This window comes from Delphinus delphis, chromosome 8, assembly GCF_949987515.2.
Source record: "Delphinus delphis chromosome 8, mDelDel1.2, whole genome shotgun sequence".
In the NCBI taxonomy this organism is placed as follows: Eukaryota; Metazoa; Chordata; class Mammalia; order Artiodactyla; family Delphinidae; genus Delphinus; species Delphinus delphis.
In genome coordinates this window covers 75190364-75217065 of record NC_082690.1, presented here as the reverse complement: position 1 = coordinate 75217065, position 26702 = coordinate 75190364, and the positions used below count along the sequence as shown (strand labels likewise).

General features: G+C 38.8%; 1 protein-coding gene across 3 annotated transcripts in view; it reads right to left on the bottom strand.

Moving 5' to 3' along the window:
* Positions 1 to 26702, bottom strand: part of NELL1 (neural EGFL like 1) — an 872742-nt gene that overhangs the window by 695470 nt on the left and 150570 nt on the right. For all 3 annotated transcript variants that reach the window (XM_060017348.1, XM_060017349.1, XM_060017350.1), the window contains one exon: positions 8695 to 8791. In XM_060017348.1, coding sequence (XP_059873331.1) covers positions 8695 to 8791 — 97 coding nt within the window. The remainder of the gene's footprint in view (positions 1 to 8694; positions 8792 to 26702) is intronic.

Below are 26702 nucleotides of genomic sequence, written 5' to 3'. Positions count from 1 at the left end.
TTTTTCTCGAAGAACATGAAGATATGCTCCTACGTTGTCTTCTAAAACTTGCAAAGTTTTGCTTTAACATTTAGCTTTTAAATCAACTGTATTTGTAAATTTTTGTACATATGGTGTGCAAATACATATTTAAAGCTTTTCCTGTCACCATACACAAAAACCAATTACATCAATTAATATATATATGAAATATTTAAATAACTGATTTTCCTAACCATTTATCAATGAATACGTCTTTTCCCCATTGATCGGGAATGCCACTTCAAGTTTCCAAGTTGCCACATGTAATGGAAGGGTATCCTTCTGGCTTCTCCATTCTGTTCTATTGATGCATGTGCCAATTCTTGCACCAATATGACATTATAAGATTCCTATAACCTTATAATAAGCCTTTGTATCTGAAAAAGCCAAGTCCCTCTCCCACTTTCTTCTTCAGAATTGTCTTCATTATTCTTGTTCTTTAATCTTTCATTAGAATTTTAGAATCAGCTTGTAGATTCCACCCAAAAACAAACAAAATAAAATCCTGTTGGGAATTTACTACAGGCTCACAGAATCTAGCGATGAATTTGAGAAAAACTGACTTTACTGCTTTAAGCCTCCTTCTCCAAGAACATGGTATATTTCTTCCCATTTAGGTGTTCTTTAATATAGTTTTTAATAGAATTTTACAATTTGCTTCATAACTGTCTTGTATGTATTTGATTTTGTTCTTAAGTACTTACACATTTTTTATATTATAAACAAAATATTATATTTAACTGTATCTTTGTTACTGCTACTGTTGCTACTTTTGTTCAGCAATGCAATTGATTTTGTTTTTCGATTTTGTATTTATGCAAATGAAATGAAAACTTTTGTTCGCACAAAAAGCATCCAACAGTGCTTCTGAACTCTCTTGATCATTCTAATAATTCATGAGTCCAATTTTTTTGTAGACAGTTATATAATTCATGAATAATTATATTTTTCTTTTTCATAATCCTTAAGGTTTTAATTTACTTTGCTGGTAAGAATCTACAGTATAGTGTCAAAAAGAAACACGGTAATAGGGATGGCCTGTATGATTCCTGACTTTAACAGGAATTCTCTTAATATTTAAACCGTAAGTACGATGTTTCTATGTATGTTTTCTTATGTACTTTTTATCAGTTTAATGAAGTTTCCTTCTATTCCTATTTTGCTAAGAACTTTTTTTATCATGAGTCAGGACTGAATTTTATGTAGTGCTTTTCTGCCTCTTGAGATGACCACAGTATTTTTTTCTCCTTTGTTTCATGTGTTGAATTATGTTAATAAATGTTTTGGTGATAAAAACAAATTTATATTGTTGAAATAACCAACAACTGGGTCTCTCGCTCTCTCTCACGCACACACACACTCTGCTAGATTCAGTTTGCTAATATTTTGTTTACATTTTTAATCTGTGTTCAAAAGTAAATTGCCTTGTATCATACAATTCCTTTCTTATACAGTCCTTGTCTAGTTTAGGAATCAAGGTAACCCTATCTTCATAAATGAGTGTTCTCATTTATTCTCTTCTCTGGAAGAGTTTATGTAAGATTGGAATGGTTTCCTTGGATGTAATAGAACTTGCCTGTAAAACCATCTGAACCCAGCAGTTATTTGGCGGAAAGACATTGTAGACTAAAAAAATGGTCACAGTCCTTTGCTCTTTTCTGGGTCCATGCCCTGTGTAATGGGAATTTGTATCCCACCAAAAGGTGGAGTCAATTTCCCAGACCCTTGGAATCTGGCCTTGTAACTTGCTTTGGCCAAAATAACGCAGCAAAAATAATGTGCAAGTTTCAAGCATAGGCTTCAAAAGGCCATTCCCACATCTGCTCCAGCTCTAGAAACCCTGATCAGCCACCATGTAAACAAGCTTGGGCTAGACTGGTAGGAAATGAGATATCACATGAAGCAGAGATGAGCCATCAAACTAACGGCCATTCTAGTACAGCCAGCCCCCAGGAAACCTAGGAGCTAACCAAAGATGCATGATTAAACCCACTGAGAATATGAGAACAACTTACCAAAGCCCAGCCCAAAACGCCAACTCACAAAATTCTGAGCTACAGAAATGGCTGCTGTCTCAAACCATTAAGGTTTGAGTTGATTTGCTATGCATCAAAAGCTAACTGATACAACAGATTTCGAATCATGAATTCCTGATGATACATTAATGATTCTAAGACTACCTGGGTTTTGCACTTTTTAAGTCCATTTTGATAATTTATATAGTTTTAAGACATTTTTCGGTCATTTTCTATTTTATTGGCACAAAATTATTAATAATTAATAACCATTGTTTTAATTTTTGCAGTGATTTTTGTGTGCTTTTCTTATTTATATTGGTTTTCATACCTTCTCCCATTTTTTCTTGCTCAGACTTCCAGATGTTCAGTCTAAGTTATTCTTTTCTGAAGAAGTTGCCTTTTATCACTGGCTACTGTTAAGATGTTCTCTGTGACCTTGGGGTTCTGCTATTCTGCTAATATGTCTAGGTGTGGCTTTCTATTTATCATCATTTGTGTAATAGATTATTAAAATGTTAAATTCTTCCCTTGCTTGCATCCATATTCTTGCAATGTTATATTGCAGAATAGTCCTACGAGAGATGAAGTCTATTTATTTACCCCTCACTCCTGGCTTTCATCATATGACTTGCTTTGGGCAATAAATTATTAGCAAATGCGATCAAGCAAAGAGAGCCTTGAAATGCACTAGTGCTGTAAGGCTTCCTCTTTTTCTTACACTTGGAAACTCAAGACTGCCATGTGGATAAGCCTGAGCAGACTCCACACATGGGGAAGAACTGCAGTATACCAGTCAACAGCCAATCTACCACCAGAGATGTGAAGAAGCTACCTACTGACCAACCAAATGACAATAGACATATCAGAGAGCCCAGTAGATACCAGCGTACCCAGACCAAGCCAGAAAGATCATCCCATTAACCCAAAGAATTATGAGCTAAATAAAAAGGCGAGGGACTTCCCTGGTGGCGCAATGGTTAAGAATCCGCCTCCCAATGCAGGGGACATGGGTTTGAGCCCTGGTCCGGGAAAATCCCACATGCCGCCAAGCAACTAAGCCCGTGCACCACAACTACTGAAGCCCGCACGCCTAGAGCCCGTGTTCCGCAACAAGAGAAGCCACCGCAGTGGGAAGCCCACACACCACAGCGAAGAGTAGCCCCCGCTCGCCACAACTAGAGAAAGCCCGCGCGCAGCAATGAAGACCCAACACAGCCAAAAATAAATAAATAAATAATTTAAAAAAAAATAGTTTAAGCTTCTAAGTTTTCTAAGTGACTTTTTGACAGCAAGAGCTTACACTTTGATTGCACTGTTTTGTGTAATAAGAATTGATGTCTTATCAACTTTAGAGAATCCTTAGCCATCATACTTCTAATAGTGCCCATAACCCCTTTCTCCCATTATCTTTTGGAATTTTTAAATATTTATGGAAGCATATACATACATACACACACTAAATACATATAAGCAAAACACATACATAAAAATTTTTCCATATATATGCATCTTCCCTACATCTTAACCTTTCCTATTTTCCTCTATCCCTGCACTACAATTAAGGTAATCATTTGACAATATTTTCCATTTCACAAATGCTCTCCCTACCTGTGTCTAATTTACTGTTTAGCAGATTCACTGAGTTTTTTCACTTCAATAACTATATTTTTCATTTCTGGAAGTAACTTTTTTTTTTTTTTTTGCGGTACGTGGGCCTCTCACTGTTGTGGCCTCTCCCGTTGCGGAGCACAGGCTCCGGATGCGCAGGCTCAGCGGCCATGGCTCACAGGCCTAGCCGCTCCGCGGCATGTGGGATCTTCCCAGACCAGGGCACGAATCCGTGTCCCCTGCATCAGTAGGCGGACTCTCAACCACTGCGCCACCAGGGAAGCCCGTTTCTGGAAGTAACTTTTGACTCAAATCTCCCTGGTCATATTTATCACCTCTAGTCATCATGCATTGTTTTAAATTTGTTATTTTGCTCCTTTAAACATTTTAAGTATAGGGATTTAAAGAATTCTTTATCTTGTAATTCCAATTTCTACAGTCCTTTGAGGGATAATTGGGAAGTTTGTTGTGTCTTCCCATTCTTACTCATGATGGCTAAAAACTCATATTTGCATGAACTTAATCTGTAGTAATCTTGTGAAGTTTGCATGAAAAGTGATTTTCCCAAAGATAATTTGTATCTTCTTCATTAAGAATCCCAAGGTGCCCAACCCAGGATCACATTAAGATAGTTTCTTGAGCTTCATGAGTATGTAAATCCAAATTTTACATCTGTTTGATGTCAAGAGCTGTGGTTTCAAATTCTTATCAGGGAACTCTTTTTTGTGTGTGTGGAGATAAAGCAGAGAAAAGCTAGTCAATGGACTGCCTCCCTTTGCTAAGTAGTAGACTATTTCTGCCTACCCTTTCACTGGAGGGGTGGTCTTCTGAATCATGGCTTTATTTCAGAAGTTTCTGTCCCAACTTCTAAGCTTGCACGGAATCTAAGCCATTTTCCCCATCCCACACAGAATGTTGAATTTAAGGCTCTAACTGGAACTTTTATACATTGCTAATGAGAGTGTAAAATAGTATAGCCACTTGGAAAAATTCAATGGCATTTTTTATGAAGTTAAACATACACTTAATATACGACCCAGCAATCCCACTCTGACATATTTACCCAAATAAAAATGAAAACTTTTGTTCATACCAAAACCTGTATGCAAATCGTTTAATAGCTTTATTCATAAATGCTAAAAACTCAAAACAACCTAAATGTTCATGAACTAAGGAATGAATAAACAAATTGTAGTATATCCGTAGAACAGAACTGGAATGTTACTCAGCAATAGAAAAGAATGAATCCCTGAAATACACAACAACATGGGTGAACCTCAACACATACTTACATAAATAGTTCCATTTATAATGCATTCTGGGAAAGGCAAAAATATAGGGCCAGACAACAAATCAGTGGTTGCTAGACGTTTAGGATGAGGAGAAGACTTGAATAAAGTGCAGCACAGGGGAATTTTTGGAGGTTATGGAACAATCTTTTATCTTGATGGTAGTTACATGACTGCATAGATTTTCCAAAACTTACAGAACCATACATTTAAAAAGGAGAATTTTATTGTATATAAATTATACCTTAATTTTTAAAAAAGGAAAAGGAAAGAAAAGCCCAGGACCAGATGGTTTCACTGGTGAATTCTACCAAACACTTAAAGAATTAATGTCAATCCTTCCCAAACTCTTTCAAGAAACTGAAGAGGCAGGAACACTCCCAAACTTATTTTTCAAGGCCAGCATTAGCCTGATACTAAAACCAGGTAAGTACACTACAGAAAAAGAAAACTATAGACCAGTATCTTTGATAAATATAGATGCAAAAATTCTCAAAATATTAGCAAACCAAATTAAAGAGTACATTAAAGGAACATATACCATGATCAAGTGAGATTTATCCCTGGGATGCAAGGATGATTCAACATATGCAAATCAATAAATGTGATACACCACATTAATAGAATGGAAGATGAAAATCATGATCATATCAGTAGATGCTCTGTCAAAAACATCTGACAAAATGCAGTATCCTTTCATGATAAAAACACCCAAGTTGGGCTTCCCTGGTGGCGCAGTGGTTGAGAGTCCGTCTGCTGATGCAGGGGACACTGGTTTGTGCCCTGGTCCGGGAGGATCCCACATGCCACGGAGCGGCTGGGCCCGTGAGCCATGGCCATGGAACCTGCGCGTCCGGAGCCTGTGCTCCACAACAGGAGAGGCCACAAGAGTGAGAGGCCGGTGTACCACAAAAAAACCAAAAAATCAAAAAAAAAACACCCAAGTTGGGCATAGAAGGAACACACTTCAACATAGTAAAGGCCATATATGACAAGCCCACAGCTAACATCATACTCAACAGTGAATGGTTGAAAGCTCTTCTTCTAAGATCAGGAAAAAAGACAGGGTATCCACTCTCACCACTCTTAAATCAACATAGTACTACAAGTCCTAGACAGAGCAATCAGGCATGAAAAAGAAAAAAAAAAAAGGTTTCCAAATTAGAAAGGAAGAAGTAAAAATGTCTTTGCTTGCAGATATGATCTTATACACAGAAAATCCTAAAGACTCCACCAAAAGACTTTTATAACAAATCAGTGAAGTCAGTAAAGTTGCAGGGTACATAATCAAAATATATAAATCAGTTGCATTTACATACACTAACAACAAAATATCCAAAAAAGAAATAAAACAATTTCATTGACAATAGCATCAAAAATAATAAAATACTTAGGGATAAATTTAACCAAGGAAATGAAAGATCTGTATACTGAAAACTACAAGACTTTGATTAAAAACTGAAGAAGACACAAACAAATGGAAAGATATCCCATATGTTCATGGATCAGAAGAATTACTACTGTTAAAACGTCCACACTACCCAAAGCAATCTGTAGATTCAATGCAATTCCTTTCAAGATTCAAATGGCATTTTTCACAGATATTGGAAAAAAAAACCCTAAAATTTGTATAAAATCACAGAAGACCCCAAATAGCAAAAGTAATCCTGAGAAAGAACAACAAAGCTGGAGGTGTCACACTTCTGGATTTCAAACTGTACTACAAAGCTATAGTGATCAAAACAATATGATATTAGCAAAAAAACCCAAAAAAACAAAAAAAAAAGACACATAGACCAATGGAACAGAATTGAAACCCAAAAATAAATCCTTGCCTATACAGTCAACTAATATTTGCAAACCATATGCCTGATAAGGAGTTAATATCCAAAATATACAAAGAACTCATACAACGCAATAGCAAGATAAAGTCTCATTTTAAAATGGGCAGAGGAACTGAAGAGACATTTTTCCTAAGAAGACATGCAAATAGCCAAAAGGTACATGAAAAGGTGCTCAGCATCACTAATCATCAAAAAATGCAAATAAAAAACCATTATGAGATATCACATTATACCTTTTAAAATGCCTGTCATCAAAAAGACAAGAGATAACGAGTGTTGGAGAGGATTAGAGAAAAGGGGAACCTTGTGCACTGTTGATAGAAATGTAAATTGGCACCGCCACTATGAAAAGCAACATAGAGGTTCCTCAAAAAGTTGAAAATAGAACAGCCATGTGATCCAGCAAGCCCACTTCTGGGTGGCTTCCACATAATGTGGAGTATATATCCAAAGGAAATGAAATCCCTACCTCATAAAGATATCTGCAGCCCCATGTTCACTGCAGCATTATTCATAATAACCAAAATATGGAAACAACCTAAGTGTCTGTAAACAGATAAATGGATAAAGAAGATATGGTATGTCTATGTGTACACACCACACACACACACACACACACACACACACACACGAGTGGAATATTACTCAACCATGAGAAAGAAAACAATCCTGCCATTTGCAACATGGATGGACCTTGAGGGCATTATGCAAAGTGAAACAAATCAGACAGAGAGAGAAATCATGTATAATATCACTTGTATGTGGAATCTAAAAACCTGAGTCATAGAAACAGAGAGTAGAATGATGATTGCCAGGGTTTAGAGGGAGTGGGGGAAATGGGAAGATGTTGGTCAAAGAGTAACAGCTTCCAGTTATAATATGAATAAGTTCTGGGGATCTAATGTACAGCATGGTGATTACAGCTAATAATATTGTATTATATAATTGAAAGCTGCTAAGAGAGTAGATCGTAAATGTTCTCTCCACAAAAAAAATGATAATTATATGATATGATGGAGATGTTAGCTAACATTATGGTAGAAATCATTTTGCAATATATTAAGTGTGTCGAACTGTTGTATACCTTAAACACACATAATGTTATATGTCATTGATATCTCAATAAAGTTGGAATAGAGAAATAGATTAAGAGAAAGAAAAGGAATAAACTTACATATCTACCTTCCTGATATTGGCCTATATCCCTCTGGTTTTCACTTCCCTTCATGTATTTAGCCTCTAAGGATATACCTTATTGTAAGTGCAATGACAAATCATAAAAGATTTCTGTTGTTTTATCCAGCATTTACAGGCATTTTGAAGCAAGAGGATTTTAAAAATGTCTAGTCGACCATACCTCCAAAAGCAAAATTCTGCCATTCTATTGAAGAACAAGGCAATCTTTAAATTTCATGATGTTTTTAACTTTTTCAATTCACTTTATCACTGAATCCTCATGTTTCTATGAATGCAGTTATTGTATTGGGTTGGCCAAAAAGTGCGTTCAGGGTTTTTCCAAAACACCTTATGGGAAAACTCGAACGAACTTTTTGGCCAACCCAATATTACCCTCTTTATAGACAGGAAAACCAAAGCTCATGGAAGTTGAGTCGTTTCTTATTGTTTATCTAGACTAGACATCCACCCAAAACTGAATTAACAGGTTCTGACCATGAAAACCAATTTGAAGATTACCTTAAATCTCCCAGAAGTAGGGCAATAAGAAACATTTTGAGAATTATTTACATTCTGGATCATCCATATCTGGCAGTAGAGTGAAGTGTGTGACCTTGGGCAGGTCATTGAACTCTCTGTCTAGTCTCAAAACACCTACGTCAGAGAACTGTTGTGACAATTAAATGATTAAATTCACATCAAACACACAGAAAAGCAAAAGTAGAAAGTAGTGCTTACTTTGAATAAACCATGCTTTTGGTTGCGCTGACCAAGCCATAAATTGCTTCCTGGGGGAAGGTTGGTCTCAGGAGGGTCTATCACACGTTCATAAATCCTATAAGGGCAAAGAACACAGTTACTAATAGAGAGGCTCAAAGCAGAAGCAAAAGGTACACGCACGCCGTTTGAAGTACTCATGGCATTAGCAGCTGGTATAGAGAGATGAAGCCAACGTGTGGCACATTTTAGATGACAGGTAACATAAACAGAGATCTGTTTCCTGACAACACTTAGACACATTATCTGGGCCCCTCCTGTTTCTATCTTTGCCCTTTTGGCAGGGGAAGAAGGAAAAGGGTAACATTTTCGAGTGTCTATTCTGAGCAACGAATTTCATACAAACTCTGTGAGTAAAGTGGTTTTGTCCATGTTACAGGTGAGAAAGCTGAGGTTCAGGGACCGTAAATGGGTCAATCAAGATAACCAGGGAACAGTGAAGTTGGGATGAGAATTTCCACCTGTCTGGCTGCAAAGCCCATGTACTCTCCTTTGTGCTCTACTACTCCCTGACTGCTTTATTCAGCTGCTACTCATTTCTACGGTAACCTATCGCCCTCTAAGTAACTGAGTAGCAGCTGCACACATGATAATGTGCCTAGTGTACAAAATCAAGTAACTGAAGTCATCATCCAATGAACAAATATTTATTGAGCAATTTCTTTATGCTCCAAGCTCCATACAAGACAGCAGGAGACAGAGCAATAAACCAGACGTACAAAGCCCCGCCCTCATAGAGTACAAGATAAAACTCTGTACATGAAGAAAACCTTCATATGATATAGTAAGACATATAACTAATACAGAGAAGGCAACAGTCCCAGGACCTTTGAAAGCACTGATAAAACCTACTGAACAACTGAATTGCTCTGTTGAGCAATTCAATTGAATTGTCTCAGTTGCTCTGGCCTCCCAAGCCCCACGTTAGTCAGTTACAAATCTTGAATTTAGAAACAGTCCCTGTAACCACCAGCTGATCACAGGCCTCCGCCTCACCCCTGGCAAGTACCTTCCAGCACCTGAGTACTGAGAAGGGAAAGGAAGAGCTTGCCTAAGAACTGAACTTGTCTCCTTAGGCGCTCAGAAGATTCTGAATGGGGTGAGATATAGGGACCATCTGTGAATTTCCATTCCTCATGATGGCCCTGTCCATTCCATTCATTCCTCTGTCCTTACTTGGGGCAGCCGTGGGGAGAATCATCACCCAGGTAGGTCCAGAGGTCTAACAACTCATCAATCCTCCCAGCTGGGATGCAGCTGACTGCCTCCTGGCAGAGGGTGATGGATTCCTCCAGCAGCTCTCAGTAGGAAAGTGCGGAAGACCTGAAGGATTGTCCAGTTGTGTCAAAGCCAGTGAATGACTGCAAGGCCGTTGCAGCTGGGAACTATCACACTGCAGTCTTGTATCTTAGCCACATCATGCATTACTCTCCTATTCCCCACCGGAAACATGCTGTTTCCTAACAATACATGCAAAGTATTCAACTGACAAAGATCTAAATATAACAGATCCCTCTCTATTAATTATCTTTCCATTATAAATGGAGGCTTGAAACATAATCAAGGAAAAATAAGTTTCCCTGAAAAAGACAGCCTGTGTTTTCTCCACAAAAATGCAACCTTTCTTTCTGTATGTTAGAAGGAAACATTTTAAATGAAACAATCTGTCAAAACTGCTTTAATACAAGAAGATGCTATACACTTCCTTAAAAAAGTTTTTTCTAATATTAGTGAAAAACTAGAAACAAGCCAAATTTACAACAAAAGAGAAACACATATGTTACAGTAGTTCAGCTTGACAGAATTTACTAGTCATTAATAGTGATTAAATATGCAGGTTATGAAATATGGGGAAATATATACAAAATAATTTTCACCAGAGGAAAGCAGAATGCAAAATTATTTATGCACTATGGAGATAACGATGCAAAACTTATGTTCAACGCTGGTGAATTTCAGAGGAGGCCAGAGAGAATCGGAAATCGCTATCTAGGGGAAGAGGCAGAAGCATAATTTTCCAGGAGTTCATTTCACTAAAAAATTGAAAATGTTGTCAAACTATTTATCTTCACCTTCATTTTAAAACATTTGCATCTATCAGAGTGACAGGAGCTTTCCATTCAAATGCTTTCTTTTTGGTTTTCAATATGCTAGAATGTGAGCTCCAATGAGCAAAGGAGGCCTTTATCTCATGTTTACTAAGTGCAGGATCCTGGACTGGATCTGGGGGCAGGAAAAAAGAAAATCTCATAAAGGACATGAGTAGAAAACTGGTGAAATTTGAATAGAAACCGTAGATTACAAAATAGTGTTGGATTGGTGTGCAATTTCCTGATTTTGAGAATGTGGATAGTGTTTATTTAAATGTCTTGTTCTTGGGAAATATGCACTGTAGTATTTAGGGGTAGAGGGTCATGAGGTTTGCAACTTGCTCTCAAAGAGTTCAAAATAACAATGTGTATATACACACTGTAAGTACATACATATGTAAACACACATTAGTACTTTGAGAGACAGAGCAGAATCTGAGCAAAGAGTTTATGATTGTTTTTTGGACCATTCTCAATTTTCCTGTAGGATTAAAATTATATTAAGCTAAAAAGTTTTAAAAATAGAGTGGAAAAGCTAAAAAGGTCTACAATTATGTAAATTAAAACTACATACATGCAAAACTATTTTATCGATTAGCCAAAGATATACACAAACTTTAAGAGTCACATAAGGTATATGACAGTGTTTTCCTAAAGGAATGGGAATGGTTGGGGGGGAGGGGAGTGAAGGGAAGTAAGGGAGGGAGATGGGGAGAGGAGGAGAGGGGGAAAGTGAGGAAGGAAGGAAGGAAGGGAGGGAGGGAGGGAGGGAGGGAGGGAAGGAGGGAAGGAGAGGGAAGATTGCATGGATTAATGCTGATAATATCTCATAAACTAAGAAACAGGATTATCACATCCCTAACCTCACCCTTCTACAGGGGTTGTTATGACACCAACATACCAGACAAATACAATCAGAATCTTGGCAAAAGGGCTGCTGATCCCTGAGCTGGACTGGCTCACGCAAATAAGCCGGTAGGGCACAATGATCTGTCACTTAAATGTAGTATTGCCCAAACCAACTGAAATGAAAAGTCAAAGCTAATACATGAACTCCTTGGCTTCCAGCGTGGTCAGGAAATCGAATACTGTATTCTGATATTCTACTCTTCTGGTTAATGAGGTTTCCTTCCCGTCAGGAAACATCTGACTGTCTACAATGTGTGTGACACTCTGCTGGCTATGGGGACACACAGGCGAAGTTAGCACAGCCAAGTTCCTGCCCTCAGGTGAAATGCCTGAGCCAGACAGACAACACAGCCACACACACACCTTACAATTCAGTGCAATAAGTGCAAGGATCTGCGGAAGCAGAGAAGAAAGAAAATATCGTATAGCTGATTCACTTTGTTATACAGCAGAAACTAACACAACGTTGTAAAGCAATTACACTCCAATAAAGATATTTTTTTTAAAGCAGAAAAGAAAGGGAAGACTTTCCAAAGAAGGGGACACTACAGCTGAGTTGTGAATGAGGAATAAAGCAGAGCTGACACACCCACATAACAGCCAGCACTTACACAGCACCGAGTGTGTGTCAAGCATTTGTACTAAGGACTTTCCTTATATTGACTTACTTAATCCTCGCAATACCACCATCAGGCAGGTACTCTTGGCTTGGCAAGGTTAAATAACTTGTCCATGGTTAGGCAGCTGGTGAATGGCAGAGCTGGGATTTGAACCCAGACCCCAAGTCTGTGCGATTCACTCAAATAAATTAAGATTCCTCACTTGACTTACTCATCAGGAAGGGAAAGGGGAAACAAGACCACATGCCAAAGCACAAGGTCAGGACCGGTTAGCTCTCCCAGAACCCACTTTCTCTTCCTCCTTGCTACACTGCTACGTGGCTACAAGGTTTCCAGCCTCCTTCACCTCTGGGTGTGGCCATGGAACGTGAATGGAAGGGATCTGCACCACTGCTAGCCATGACCTAGCCCCAGAAAACCTCCCTCAAGCATCTTTCACACTGTCTCTTTCAGCTGACAAGAGAAGGCTCTAAGGGCTGCGAGGTGGGCAGAGCCACAAGACGGCAGGGCCTGGATTCCTAAATGATGATGTGGGAGGCCACCTGCCAGCCAGACACACCCAACTGGACGGCAACCCAACTGAGATAGAGAGGATTTTCCATAGTTGTGGCTAGTATTCTTTACCCTAACAAGTATACCCCAACGAAAGACAGAAAGGTGACTGTCATAGATTCACGTCTATAATGCCAAGAGATATCAGAGATCGTGTGGTATAGCAGAGACACATGAATTTGGGATAAAATAGATTTAGGTTCACATTCCAGTTGTGCATTCTACTAGCTATATGACCTTAATTAAGTGATTTAATTTCTCTGTTCCTCAGCTTTCTCATTTAAAAAACGGGGATGGGCTTCCCCGGTGGCGCAGTGGTTAAGAATCCGCCTGCCAGTTCAGGGGACACGGGTTCTGGCCCTGGTCCGGGAAGATCCCACATGCTGCGGAGCAACTAAGCCCGTGCACCACAACTACTGAGCCTGTGCTCTAGAACCCACGAGCCACAACCACTGAGCCCACGTGCCACAACTACTGGAGCCCGCGTGCCTAGAGCCCGTGCTCCGCAATAAGAGAAGCCACCACAATGAGAAGCCTGCACACCGCAACGAAGAGTAGCCCCCGCTCGCCGCAACTAGAGGAAGCCCGCGCACAGCAATGAAGACCCAATGCAAGCAAAAATTAAAAAAATAAAAAACGGGGATGTTACTGCTGACTGTATGGGCTGTGGTGAGGCTTGAATAGTTTTAATGCCATTGGTACATAGTAGGTGCTGCCAGTCTGTAAAATTCACAGGTGTCTAAGGATGCAGAGCTACACAGGTCACATGATACATTTCAGCCCACCGGCTGCACCTCACATCAAATGAATCCACTGAGATGGGATTATCAGTATCTTAGGTGCCTGGCTTGTGCTTTGGGACACAGTTTAGGGGAATGACATCATGGTCGCATGGGAGGGTGTGAGATTTCAATGTTACAATGCAAGAATTTAGTGTCTATTTTGTCATAAATTCCCACACTGAAAATTTTTAAATCCTAAATTTCTTTTCACCTTCTACAAATTTAAAAGCTAGAACAAGTGAATATGTAACAGGAACAAAACAAAGGAATTAACAGCATTAACTTCTGTTGCTGTTTAACCTGATTAGAGTACACACTGACAGCCTACTTAGATTCTAAACTTTGGATTAAAACAAAATTTTTGGACAAAGTACATTTTCTAGGATTAAAACAAAATTTTTGGACAAAGTACATTTTCTATGACATACCAAAATCCCAGTATTTTTACTATGTTTTGAAATGTCATTCATTAGCTTTTTTCAATTTTTTCAAGACATAAGTCACAAACTTTTCTATGCAAATTAAGCAAACATCTTAGTATCTTTTACATCCCTCCAAAATATGTAATTCTTTGACATTTACAAAAGCTTGACTTTTGTTGAAGGTTCATCATAAACTCACATTCGACAGGAGAAGGGCTCAGGAAAAAGGAAGAGGTATAAGAAATATTTTATACTATATTAGACTGTATGTTTGAACACACAATCACCAAACCAAGAACAACAACAAAATACATGGTTTTTATATGAGTAAAATATGACAAGACACTACTCCTAACACTTTTGCCTAATCCAGTACTAGGCACTTTCCTACTCCATTTGGGACCTTAATTGGATTTAGCCAATCCATATAAAAGGTTTCTGGGGAAACAAAAAATGTCAGCAGTAAGCCAAAGCCCTCTACGTTCTTACCTCAGGCCGTCCTTATTTATCCTTTTTATATATATTATTTTTTATGTATTCTGACTGCCCTGTATTTTGGTTCTTTACTGACCTCTGAGACCCTGCCCACTTGGATGGCCCATTTGGACATACTCTCTAGAACATCAGCATATGACTCTATACGCTCCCACTAACCGTTGAAGTCTAAAATTCTGGTCCTGGCTGAACCTGCTTTCCCAGACCTCCCTGCCAAGGAAGGAGCAATTGGCCTTTCCTGGTACCCCTGCGTCCAGCACTTTCACACTCGAGTTGTGTCTGCACTTCCTGACTGCTACAACCACTGATTATCTGCTGAGTATGGAGGAAATAAAACCCTCGCAGCAACATCCCTGCACCTGCTCACTTGTCTCCTGCACTAACACCTTCCCTGACCATTCTACATAAAGTAGCAACCAACCACTCATCACTTAGCTTGTTTTACGCTTATCAAAGCACATGACTCTCCACCGTTGGCTCTTTGCTGATGGACTGTCTCCTCCTACCAGAAGTAAGCATCTTGAAAGCAAGGACCTCGTCTATCTTTTTCATGTCAGTATCTCTACCATCTGGAAGAGAGCCTAGTCAAAGTAGGTGCCCACTCCATATACTGAATGAATGAATGAAGGCAGTATGTTCAGAATAAGAGGGCTACAGACAGTTACACAAGCCCTAAAGTATTATGGCTAAGACTTTATGATGCACAATTCCCAAAAATGAATGACACAAACTAAGAAATCAGGCAGTTGAACTTGAGACTTTATGCAGATATTCCTGAGGAAAATGCAGTCAGTGAAAATGAGTGACATGATAACTTTTTTCAAGTGTTTTCCTCCATCATCGCCAGCTCATGAGATTCACACAAGAAGCCCCCCGCCCCCCCACAAAAAAATAGAGCAAGATAAAAAAAAAAAAAACCCTCTCACTGTTTTCCATGCAGAAAAGAGATAGGGATAGCAAATTTGAATCTGTCAGGCAGACAACTCACTAACAGGAAAGCCAGATATATGTATTTCAGAAGGAAATAGTCAAGAGAAATAGTCAGCAACTTGAAAATTAATCAGATCAAGCATAGTCCTTTTGATAAGTGCACGATTTACTGCTTAAGTTGATGGCATTATAATCAGCCCAAATTTATCATATTCCCATAGGCTACCTGACACAAATAATGCATTTACTCTATAACCATCTAAAATCTACCCTTTCTTTTGGCCAAAAAAAAGGCCCAATTCCCATTTAGTCGTGTTTCTAGGCCTTGAACTCAAATGAGATGCTGGCTATTAAGATGTATTGGGAGAATTATGGGGATTTTGCATGCCATTAGTATCTAACGGTATTTTAAAGTGTAAGTAACTCATTTCTAATACAATAGCATGAAAAATTAAACATCCAAACATAAAAACTGCTCAAGAGGAATGAACACTGCAAAGAGCAACTATCATGCTCCTCGTGCAAGTCAGCCACTGAATCAAGGGCTCCCATTAGGAATTTTCTTCACAAGGTACAGCTTCTCTTTATTCATGACTTTAAGAATGCCCTCCCTAGCAAGCATGCCATCTGCTTAAAGACCAGTCAATATTCTATGAAGAACTAGATTTTCTGTTAACCGATAAAGCCCTCAGAGCTCAACACAAAGAAATGCAGTGGTTCAACAACACTACATATGAAGGAATATTGGATTTTTATTTACCTGGGTGAAGAAAGGCCTCTGAAGGGACTCCACGGTACCTTTCCCAATTATACAGAAGAATGAATTTCCAATGTAAACCTTGCGAATTGACATGTATTAGGCCGCTGTTCAATAAGACAATATGAAGCCCAAATGAGACGCTAAATGAAGAGGTTTATCTGGGACTTTGCCTAGAATTGAAGAAAAGTGTTCACAAACTCCCTGAAGAGGAAAGTTACAATGACCTTCCTTTGCTAGATAGAGAGCCTCATCCTCACTGCCTTTAAGCCAGCACTGGTGAATATCAAGGTGTTCCTTAGAGAAAGTTCCCTATTAGAGAACACAAGACAACTTCCATTCTATCTCCCCTCACTAATACGGTGGCGGGGGAGCTTGCACAGGAGGCAATTCCCTCTTTTGAACTCAGGCTAAAGGGGGCATCGTGCAATCTTCCCCCCTCAGCTTCATAGGGGAAATGTGGGAACACGAAGTTCTTGATCACCACTAGAAAAACAAAAGACACCTATGGCGTCATTGGCATTGCTCTTGGCCCTGTTCAGCATTCATTCCATAGGTCATGGCAATCTACAAAATAGTTCCTCAAAGCTTGCTCACTGTGGCCAGAGTGTCTGCCAGCGATGTACACTGATGAGCTACTTGTTGAATTTCCGTGTCAGGTCGCTTGGCTGTTGGTAATTATTTCCTAACATGGAAGACACATCACACAGGGCTTGTACCAGAAGGACATGAAAGGAATACCCCCAAAGGGGAGCTCTGTGGTCTCCTCCTACCAATTTGTTTAACGAAACCAATGACACTCAGCAAATGACAAGGGGAAAATGGCACCTCTGGCATTGTACAGGAGGTACAGACTGTATTCGGGGAGACGGATTATAGAGGTGAATACAGAATGGCGCCAACACGTAAGAACTGACTTCTAAACCAAATCCATGCAGAGCTCAGGAGGGAGGACGGTAGCAGGGCTCAGCAGGTTTCTAAACAGTTTCGCAGCCGCTGTCAGCAGAGTAAATACAAATGCGAACTAAAAAGAGAAGGCAAAGTTGAAATCCGGATGGAGATGCCTTTGTTGTGGTGAAAGAGAAGGCAGCAGTGTTCAACTGAGATTAGCAAAGAGACTTTGCCGGAGAAGGGCATGAATACCCTCCAAGAGAAAGAGAGGTCTCCCCAAGAAGATGGATGAAGACCTGCTTCATCCACTGAGAAAACACTTGCCAGATGCATGCTTTTGCTTGTCTGGCAATTAAAGTTTACTCTTTTCTCTCTCCTCATTGGGATCTCCATACCAACAGTACTTTCCTTTCTTAACCATATTTTATGCCCCAAATATCTCTGTCCTACAACTTCTTACTAACCCTTATGCTCTGCCTATCCCAAGATCATGCTGATTGTGGATCAGGTCAGACAACCAGCTCTGTCATATTTAGCATTGTTACCTACGATTCAACAGTGTAATAGCAGTGGGCTTATTGAATCTGCAGGAAAATACGGAGTTGGTATGACTGTTTCAATCATAATACATTTTCAGATAATACCACCAGGGTTAAAAGAGACATTAATAGGCAGAAATTAGGGCCAAATCAAATAAGATGAAATTTCACATCAAAAATGAAAGATCCCATGCTTAGGGACTGTGCTTCTCAAAGACAGAATGTGAGATCTAAGGTTTAACAGAAACACATATTGAGAAAAAGTACACAGCTGTTTTGATCAACAGTAAGCTAAGGCTGCCAAAAAGGATGTTATCATCTTAAACTGTACCAGAAGAAGACAATTATCTCATTCTAATCTGAGTCCATCTGCCTAGAGATAATCACATGTAGTTGTAGGAACTTCTCAGATGATAAACAGACACACTTTAGAAAGAACCAAGCAGGATTGTGAGGGCCTCGTGAGCCAAATCAAGTGCTGAATGGCTGAAGGAACAGAGGATGTGCAGCCTGAAAAAGTAAAGATTAAGGGAAAGCAAGATAAAGTCTTCAAATATTTGGAGGACTGTCACATGGAAGAGGGATTGGATTTGGTCTATGTAGCTAAAAGAGGTAAAACGTATACCAACAAGTGTAAGTTACAAGGAGGTATTTTTAGGTCAAGGTAAGAATTTTCTAGCAGTCAGAAAACAAAGAGAGAAGGAACAGCCTTGGGAAGCAATGAACTACAGTCTCTGAAGGATGTCCTAGTAGATGATAGAAGACTACTTGGCAAGGACAGTAATCCTCAAACTCAGAGAGACACAGCCTCAAAACTTTTAAGAGCTGCCCTCGATTATCTACTATATGCAAGAACTTTACAAACTTTATAATCCTTGAAATAACCCTAAAAGGCAGGCATTGCTATACTCAATTGATAGATGTTCACAGAAGTTAAATGACTTGCGTGATACCATTCAATAAATGGCAAAGCCTAAATTCAAATCCAGATGTAAACTCGTGCTATGCCACATTGTCTTACAATCCTCTATTGATTCTGTTCTTAAAAAGTCAAATGTTCAACCAGTTGGTTACATAAACAGTGTGAGATACAGAAAGATCATTGGACTCAAGTCAGAAAACATCCGTTTGTGTCTTACCTTTACCATTTAAGCTTTGTGACTTGGGGCAAGTTACAAAACCTCTCTGGGCCCTCAGTTTCTTCACTCACAAACTTAATAACAATACCTATTACATAGGTTTTCAATGACTATAAAACAGATAATCTCAATAAAAGTACATTGCAAATTCTAAAATGCTTTTCTAAAGTGAAACATTATTAATGTTATTAGGTAAGGTCAATGCTTTCACCCTCACAGAACAATCCAGGAGGTACTTTAATTTGAAGTATTTTCAGAAAAACGATACCAGAAGCCTCATCTAAGACACTTGGCTCAGCTGGTTAGAAAACAGTACCCACTGTCAGCTTTACAATTTCTATAAAAGAGGAGTTTAGAGGCAGCAATGTGATAGGAAGGAGAGGAGAGTAAGAGCCTCCTATATCACTCCCTTGGTGTAGCCACTGATAGCACATGAATCCAGTCGTTAGTCCCATTTTTTTCCAGAAGTTCAGAAAATGTGCTGCACGAAGTGTTCAATTATACCCTAGACTAGCTGCCTCCAAAATATTTGCTGATACTCATGAGTGGGTGAAAATTTAGTGTAGACCCATTTTATTATTCATCTAAATGGAGATTTAAATTTAATGATAAATCAAAGGACTGATGTTTATATAAAGCACACATTGGTAACTAGGACTGTCAGGGTCAGAAAGGACATTGAAGGTCTCTGATTCAACCTCCATCTGCTACTTGTTATATTAATATATAAAGATCCAAAAGCCATCTGTCATGCAGAGACCACATGGGACATCCTTATGTAATGCTTTAAAGCTTCCCAGAGCAAATGGATGTCTCCCCAAAGGCCTGAGATTGACCATTGCCAAACAACCCATGTGAAATGTTTCAGGGTCTAGAAGCTATGATAAGGGACAAGGTAAATATTTCTCTCTCTCCATGAAGTCATGATGCAACCACAGACCACCACCACCACCTGCAACATTGGTGTCCCCAAGAGTCAAGCAGAGATCTGTATTCTTTGACCTCTTCACTTTTTCGGGACCTTGGAAAGCACACGTAAGGTAAGGTCTCTTGCCAAACATTAAGGGAGCCTAGTAAGCTTTCCAAAAATACAGATTTCTACACCCCTCATAAAATCAGATTTAACAGGTGCCAGCCTGGCCCCACTGTAAAAAAGAATCTCTGATGAAGGCTTTATTTGGCAAAGTCTGTCCTCAAGAAGCAAGTCAGGTTTGACTAGGATCTCCTCCTGCCCTGCTACAGTCAAGCTAGCCTATGACAGGAGCAGCTGGGACTCTGCTTAGGGCGTCTCCAAGGCAGAGTGAGAGGCACAGGGGAACAATCTCCTCCATGAGGCCGTTTCTAGATGTTTTTCTATTTAAATTAAAACAAACAAACAAACAGAGCAGCACAAAGAATAAGTCCTTCAGCATCCCAACGTTTTGTGGTGCATATAAAAAAGTAAAAGGGTTCTCCTGACCGTGGCCCATTAATAGTCGTGTAGATGATGGATGGAGGAACACAGGAACGGACAGAAAGACAATATATAGGCAGCCACTTGTAAATTTATTTGACAAGAGTAATATTATATCCCTGGCCTCCTGGAGCCTTCATTACAGTGTAGATAAATTATAGTTATTTGTTCATTGTTGTTCAATTTCAAATAGTGGCAAAAGCTAAGGTGAGCCGACTATCTCCATTTACCCCCTCCAGATGGACTCTGCCTCGTTCTGTGCCAAAGAAGACTAAGAGGTTCCCTCTCCTTTTTGGTTCCAGTTGGTTTCAGCCAATGGGAAACGCCAGCAGGAGGGCAGGAAGGGTTGAAGTTGGGGTACTAATTAATTCATATGGAAAAGACAGCACAGTCCTTGGCACACGGTACTAGCTACATAAAGGTAGCTGCTCCTTTTAAGAGCAAAACTAGTGAGGAAGGCCCTTGACTACTAAGTGGTACTTTCATGCCTCTCTCTCAGCTGCTGTCTATAGCCTTCCCAATATAAATGTGTCAATAAAGACTTGATTGTTTTTTAATAATGTTTACTGAGAGGACAACTTTTGTGCCTTGACCTCTGCTTTGTATCACGTTCACTGAATTACTCATTTAGTTTGGGGCTCTTTCTTTTAAAAAGTAATCACTTTGCTGCAAGAAATTTTTAGGTCAGAAGTTCACAATCACCGAAGCAGAGCAAAGCAATTTAGATAAAATTTCCTGATCTGAAGGAAGACTTTTGTTATTGTGAGGCATTCAGTAGTGACTGCCAGCTGTTTAATCAAAAAGTTATTGTTCATTGTGGAGGAAACATTGGAGTTTGGAAAACAACGAGGCTATAACTCCAAGTTCAGAAAGTGTCTGATGAAGTTTCAAATCCTTTTCAAACTCCGACTGATCATTTAAACTATCATGGCCCATTTCTGATAAGGCATTTCATGGATGATAATAAGAAAATCACTGAGACAACTGAGAACTCCCACTAATCTCTTTAATTATTCCCTTTCCTAGCAGCTCCTTCATGTTCAGATTACAGGGTATAAATTAAAGACAGTTTTAAGAGATGTCTCAGATAAGCCTATTATTAAGGACACATAGGTGACTCCTTTAATGCCAAAACCAAAATGAATGATAAAAGAAAAATTAAGAAGGTGAGGGAATTATAAGGGGAAATGTTTGCATGTTAGAAAAAGAAGGATTTGAAGAAGCCTAATGGGAAAAGAAAAGATTCAAGAGTCAGAAAGCCTTGTAAATTCTGGGCTTACCCACTAAACTTGGGACGTGACCTTGGACAAATCACTTTATCTTCCCAGGATTATTTCCTCACCTTTTGCATAAAGAAAATGATGCCTGCTCCTTTTACCTTTCTAAGGCTCTATACGACACTGCACAGTAATTGCTTTAAAAACTGATGCCCAATACTGATGTGAAATGGCTTAAGTAATGCAGTGTTGAACCGCCTGAATGCTTGTTGGTTTTTCAGATCCTCCCAAGGACCCAGCTACATCCCTTTCCTTATGTTTTGTGCATGAGATAATCTGGTAACCTTTTAATAATCTTGCCTTTTTTGTTCAAGTTATTCAACTTGATTTCTGTCACTTACAACGTAAGGATTCTTAACTAACATGAAAATGTAAAGGAAAATACACTTAACTGAAACAATTCCACACTCAGATGAAGAACTACAGTAAGTCTTGGGATGCCCACTCAGCAGCGTATATGAAGATAAAAATTCTGATCTCACCACACCTTGGTGCCTACCTCATTTACATTCTGTGATGTCATCAGCAATTTATGAATTTGTGGGCAACTTGGTAAGTTCTTACTTGCTGTGGCATCCCCAGTACCTAGACCAGTGCTAGGCACAAAATGTATGCTTAATAACAATGGTTTTCATCTCATGTATTTTTGCATTTGTGTCAGTCTGATCAGTTCCTGGATGCAACCATCTCTCTGTGCTTGTATGATTACCCAATGGGTGAACTGGCTAGGCTCCCTCTGCCTCTTAAATGGATTAACTGCCAACATACTTTTTCAATACTACTAGGTTGACGGAAAAGCTGAAATGCACATTTTCAATTGAAAAAGGATATTTAGAATAACAGAAGAATTACTCAAGTAAACCCCATGCTACTTTTCCACACATAAATAAAAATTTATATGCACGTTCCCCTAGTCCCTTTAACCTTTCCCTCATCTTTTCATACAGATCTCAGAAACGACGCTCTCAGTAACACATAACTGACTAGACATTACTGAGCACTTAATACGAATACTCAAGAAACACCCATTAAGTTAAGGAATAAATAAATGAATTGCTTCATGTAATCTAAGGCCTTAGGAGCCTCTCCAATTCACAGAGACTCCAGCCACACTGAACTATTGATATTTGCAAGTCCTACAAGTTTCGTGCACTCTCTTCCTTCCAACCTTTGTACATTCTGGTCCCCTGGTTCAAGATACCTTTCTAGCACTTATCTGGCTGTATCACACAGCAAGACCCAACTCTGTTGTCAAACTGGGAAGCTTTTCTCATACTATCTTTCTCAAGTTTTATTGAAAATGCTACTTTTGTCCTGATTTGTATGCTGCTGTCAGAGTGTCTGACGCCAACCTGAATTTCTTTCCTTTGTAAATGACATGGCCTTTTTGAAGTCATGAGAATATTTTTATATAAAATTTAATACCCTTACTAGGATATCTCAGAGTTGACTTTACAGGTCCATTTTCCCAAATTCATGATGGTTCCGCTCGGTATGTAGATCTGGACTTCCTCTGGTTTTCTTGCATTGTACTTTTTAACGGCTTTATTGAGATATAATTCACCTACAATATAACTTATTTAAAGTATATACTTAATGGTTTGGGATATATTCTGTTATTAACTTTTTAAACTTTCCATAACAATTTTAGCCATTTTAACCATTTGTAAGTGTACAATTCAGGGGCATTAATGACATTCACAATGATGTGCAACTACCACCACCATCTTTTACCAAAACTTTTCATCACTCCAGACAGAGACTCTGTAACCATCAAGCAATAACTCTTTATTCTCCCACCCCTCAGCCCCTGTTAACCTCTACGTTCTCTAGGATTTGACTATCCTAGATACTTCATATAAGGTGAATAATATTTGTCCTTTTGTGCCTGGCTTGTACTTGGCATAATGCTTTCAAGGCTCATCCATGCTGTAGGATGTATCGGAACTATATTCCTTTTTACAGCTCAATAATATTCCACTGCATGTATGGACCACATTCTGTTTATCCATCTGTTGATGGACACTTGAGGTGTTTCTGACTTTTGCCATTGAGAAAAATACTAAAATAAACATTGGCATGCACATATCTATTCAAAGCTGCTTTCAGTTCCTTTGGATAGGTGCCTGGGAGTGTAACTGCTGGTGATATGGTAACTTCTATTTAGCTTTCTGAGGAGCCACCGAACTATTCCGTAGCTGCTGTACTATTTTACATTGTATAAGGGGTCCAGTTTCTCCGTATCCTCAACAGTTATTTTCTTTTTAATTACAGCCTTCATATTAGTATTAAGTGGTATCTCACTGTGCTTTTTATCTAAGCAAGTTGAGCATCTTTTCATGTGCTTATTGACCATGTGTGTATCTTCCTTGGAGAAATGTCTATTAAAATCCTTTGCACATTTTTTTTTATTTTTTTACTTTTTAACGTCTTTGAGTACAATTGCTTTACAATGGTGTGTTAGTTTCTGCTTTATAACAGAGTGAATCACTTATACATATACATATATCCCCATATCTCTTCCCTCTTGCATCTCCCTCCAGCCCTCCCTATCCCACCCCTCTAGGTGGACACAAAGCACCGAGCTGATCTCCCTGTGCTATGCAGCTGCTTCCCACTAGCTATCTATTTGACGTTTGGTAGTGTATATATGTCCATGCCACTCTCTCACTTTGTCACAGCTTACCCTTCCCCCTCCCCATATCCTCAAGTCCATTCTCTAGTAGGTCTGCGTCTTTATTCCCATCTTGCCCCTAGGTTCTTCATGACCATTTTTTTCTTAGATTCCATATATATGTGTTAGCATACAGTATTTGTTTTTCTCTTTCTGACTTACTTCACTCTGTATGACAGACTCTAGGTCCATCCACCTCACTACAAATAACTCAATTTCGTTTCTTTTTATGGCTGAATAATATTCCATTGTATATATGTGCCACATCTTCTTTATCCATTCATCCGATGATGGACACTTAGGTTGCTTCCATGTCCTGGCTATTGTAAATACAGCTGCAATGAACATTTTGGTACGTGTCTCTTTTTGAATTATGGTTTTCTCAGGGTATATGCCCAGTAGTGGGATGCTGAGTCGTATGGTAGTTCTATTTTTAGTTTTTTAAGGAAACTCCATACTGTTCTCCATAGTGGCTGTATCAATTTACATTCCCACCAACAGTGCAAGAGGGTTCCCTTTTCTCCACACCCTCTCCAGCATTTATTGTTTGTAGTTTTTTTTTTTTTTTTTTGTGGTACGTGGGCCTCTCACTGTTGTGGCTTCTCCCATTGTGGTGTACAAGCTCCAGACGCACAGGCTCAGCAGCCATGGCTTACGGGCCCAGCCGCTCTGCGGCATATGGGATCCTCCCGGACCGGGTCATGAACCCGTGTCCCCTGCATCAGCAGGCGGACTCTCAACCACTGTGCCACCAGGGAAGTCCTGTTTGTAGATTTTTTGATGATGGCCAATCTGACTGGTATGAGATGATATCTCATTTTAGTTTTGATTTGCATTTCTCTAATGATTAATGATGTTGAGCATTCCTTCATGTGTTTGTTGGCAATCTGTATATCTTCTTTGGAGAAATGTCTATTTAGGTCTTCTGCCCATTTTTGGATTGGGTTGTTTTTCTGATATTGAGCTGCATGAGCGGCTCGTAAATTTTGGAGATTAATCCTTTGTCAGTTGCTTCGTTTGCAAATATTTTCTCACATTCTGAGGGCTGCCTTTTCATCTTGTTTATGGTTTCCTTTGCTGTTCAAAAGCTTTTAAGTTTCGTTAGGTCCCATTTGTTTGTGTTTTTATTTTCATTTCTCTAGGAGGTGGGTCAAAAAGGATCTTGCTGTGATTTATGTCATAGAGTGTTCTGCCTATGTTTTCCTCTAAGAGTTTGATACTGTCTGGCCTCACACTTAGGTCTTTAATCCATTTTGAGTTTATTTTTGTGTATGGTGTTAGGGAGTGTTCTAATTTAATACTTTTACATGTACCTGTCCAGTTTTCCCAGCACCACTATTGAAGAGGCTGTCTTTTCTCCACTGTATATTCTTGCCTCCTTTATCAAAGATAAGGTGACCATATGTGCGTGGGTTTATCTCTGCCTTTGCCCATTTTAGAATTGGGTTGTTTGTTGTTGAGTTGTAGGAGTTCTTTATTCTGGACATTAATCCCTTACCAGATATATAGTTTGCAAATATCTTCTCCTGTTCTGTAGGCTTTATTTCTCTTAGATACTCCTTTAGATGCACAGAAGTTTTTGATATTGATGAAGTCCAATTTATCCTTTTTTTTTTATTGCCTGTACTTTTGGTATCACGAAGTCATTGCCAAATTCAACTTCTTAAAGATTTTTCCCCATGTCTCCTAAGAGTTTTCTAGTTTTAGCTCCTACATTTAGGTCTTTGATCCATTGAGTTAATTTTTATATGTAGTGAAAGGTAAGGGTACGACTTCATTTTTTTTTTGCAAGTGGATATTCAGTTTTATAGTACCGTTCGTTGAAAAACTGTTTTTTTCCCACTGAATGACATTGGTACCCCTGTTTTGAAAATCAACTGACCACATATGTGAGGGTCTCTTTCTGGATTTTCTGTTTATTCCATTGGTCCATACGTCTATCCTATGCCAACACCACACTGTTTTGATTATTCTAAGTTATATAGTAAGTTTTGAAATCGAAAACTGAGTCCTCCAAATTAGTCCTTTTTCAAGATTATTTTGCCTATCTTGCATTGTAATTTTAAATATTAGTTCCATTTGATTATTTCATTTTTCTTCAGGTACTTCAATTATATATATATATGTTGGATTATCTTTACCTATTTTCTTTATTGACCATTTTCTTTCCAGGTATTTTTATTCTTTTTTTTTTAATTATTCACAGTATTTATTCTATAAGGTTGCTGCAAATGCAGAACTAACAAATACTGAATCATTATCCCAAAGGAAATACAGAGTTAGGTTCCTGTAAGCCTCAGATCACATTTTCATTAATCAATGCATAACCTTGTTTTATGTGTGTTTCAGTTTAAAGACACCTTATTTAATCTATCTTTTTTTTGATTTATTAACATTGAACTTAACAGCAACAGCACTATAAGTCACTCCTAAATAAAG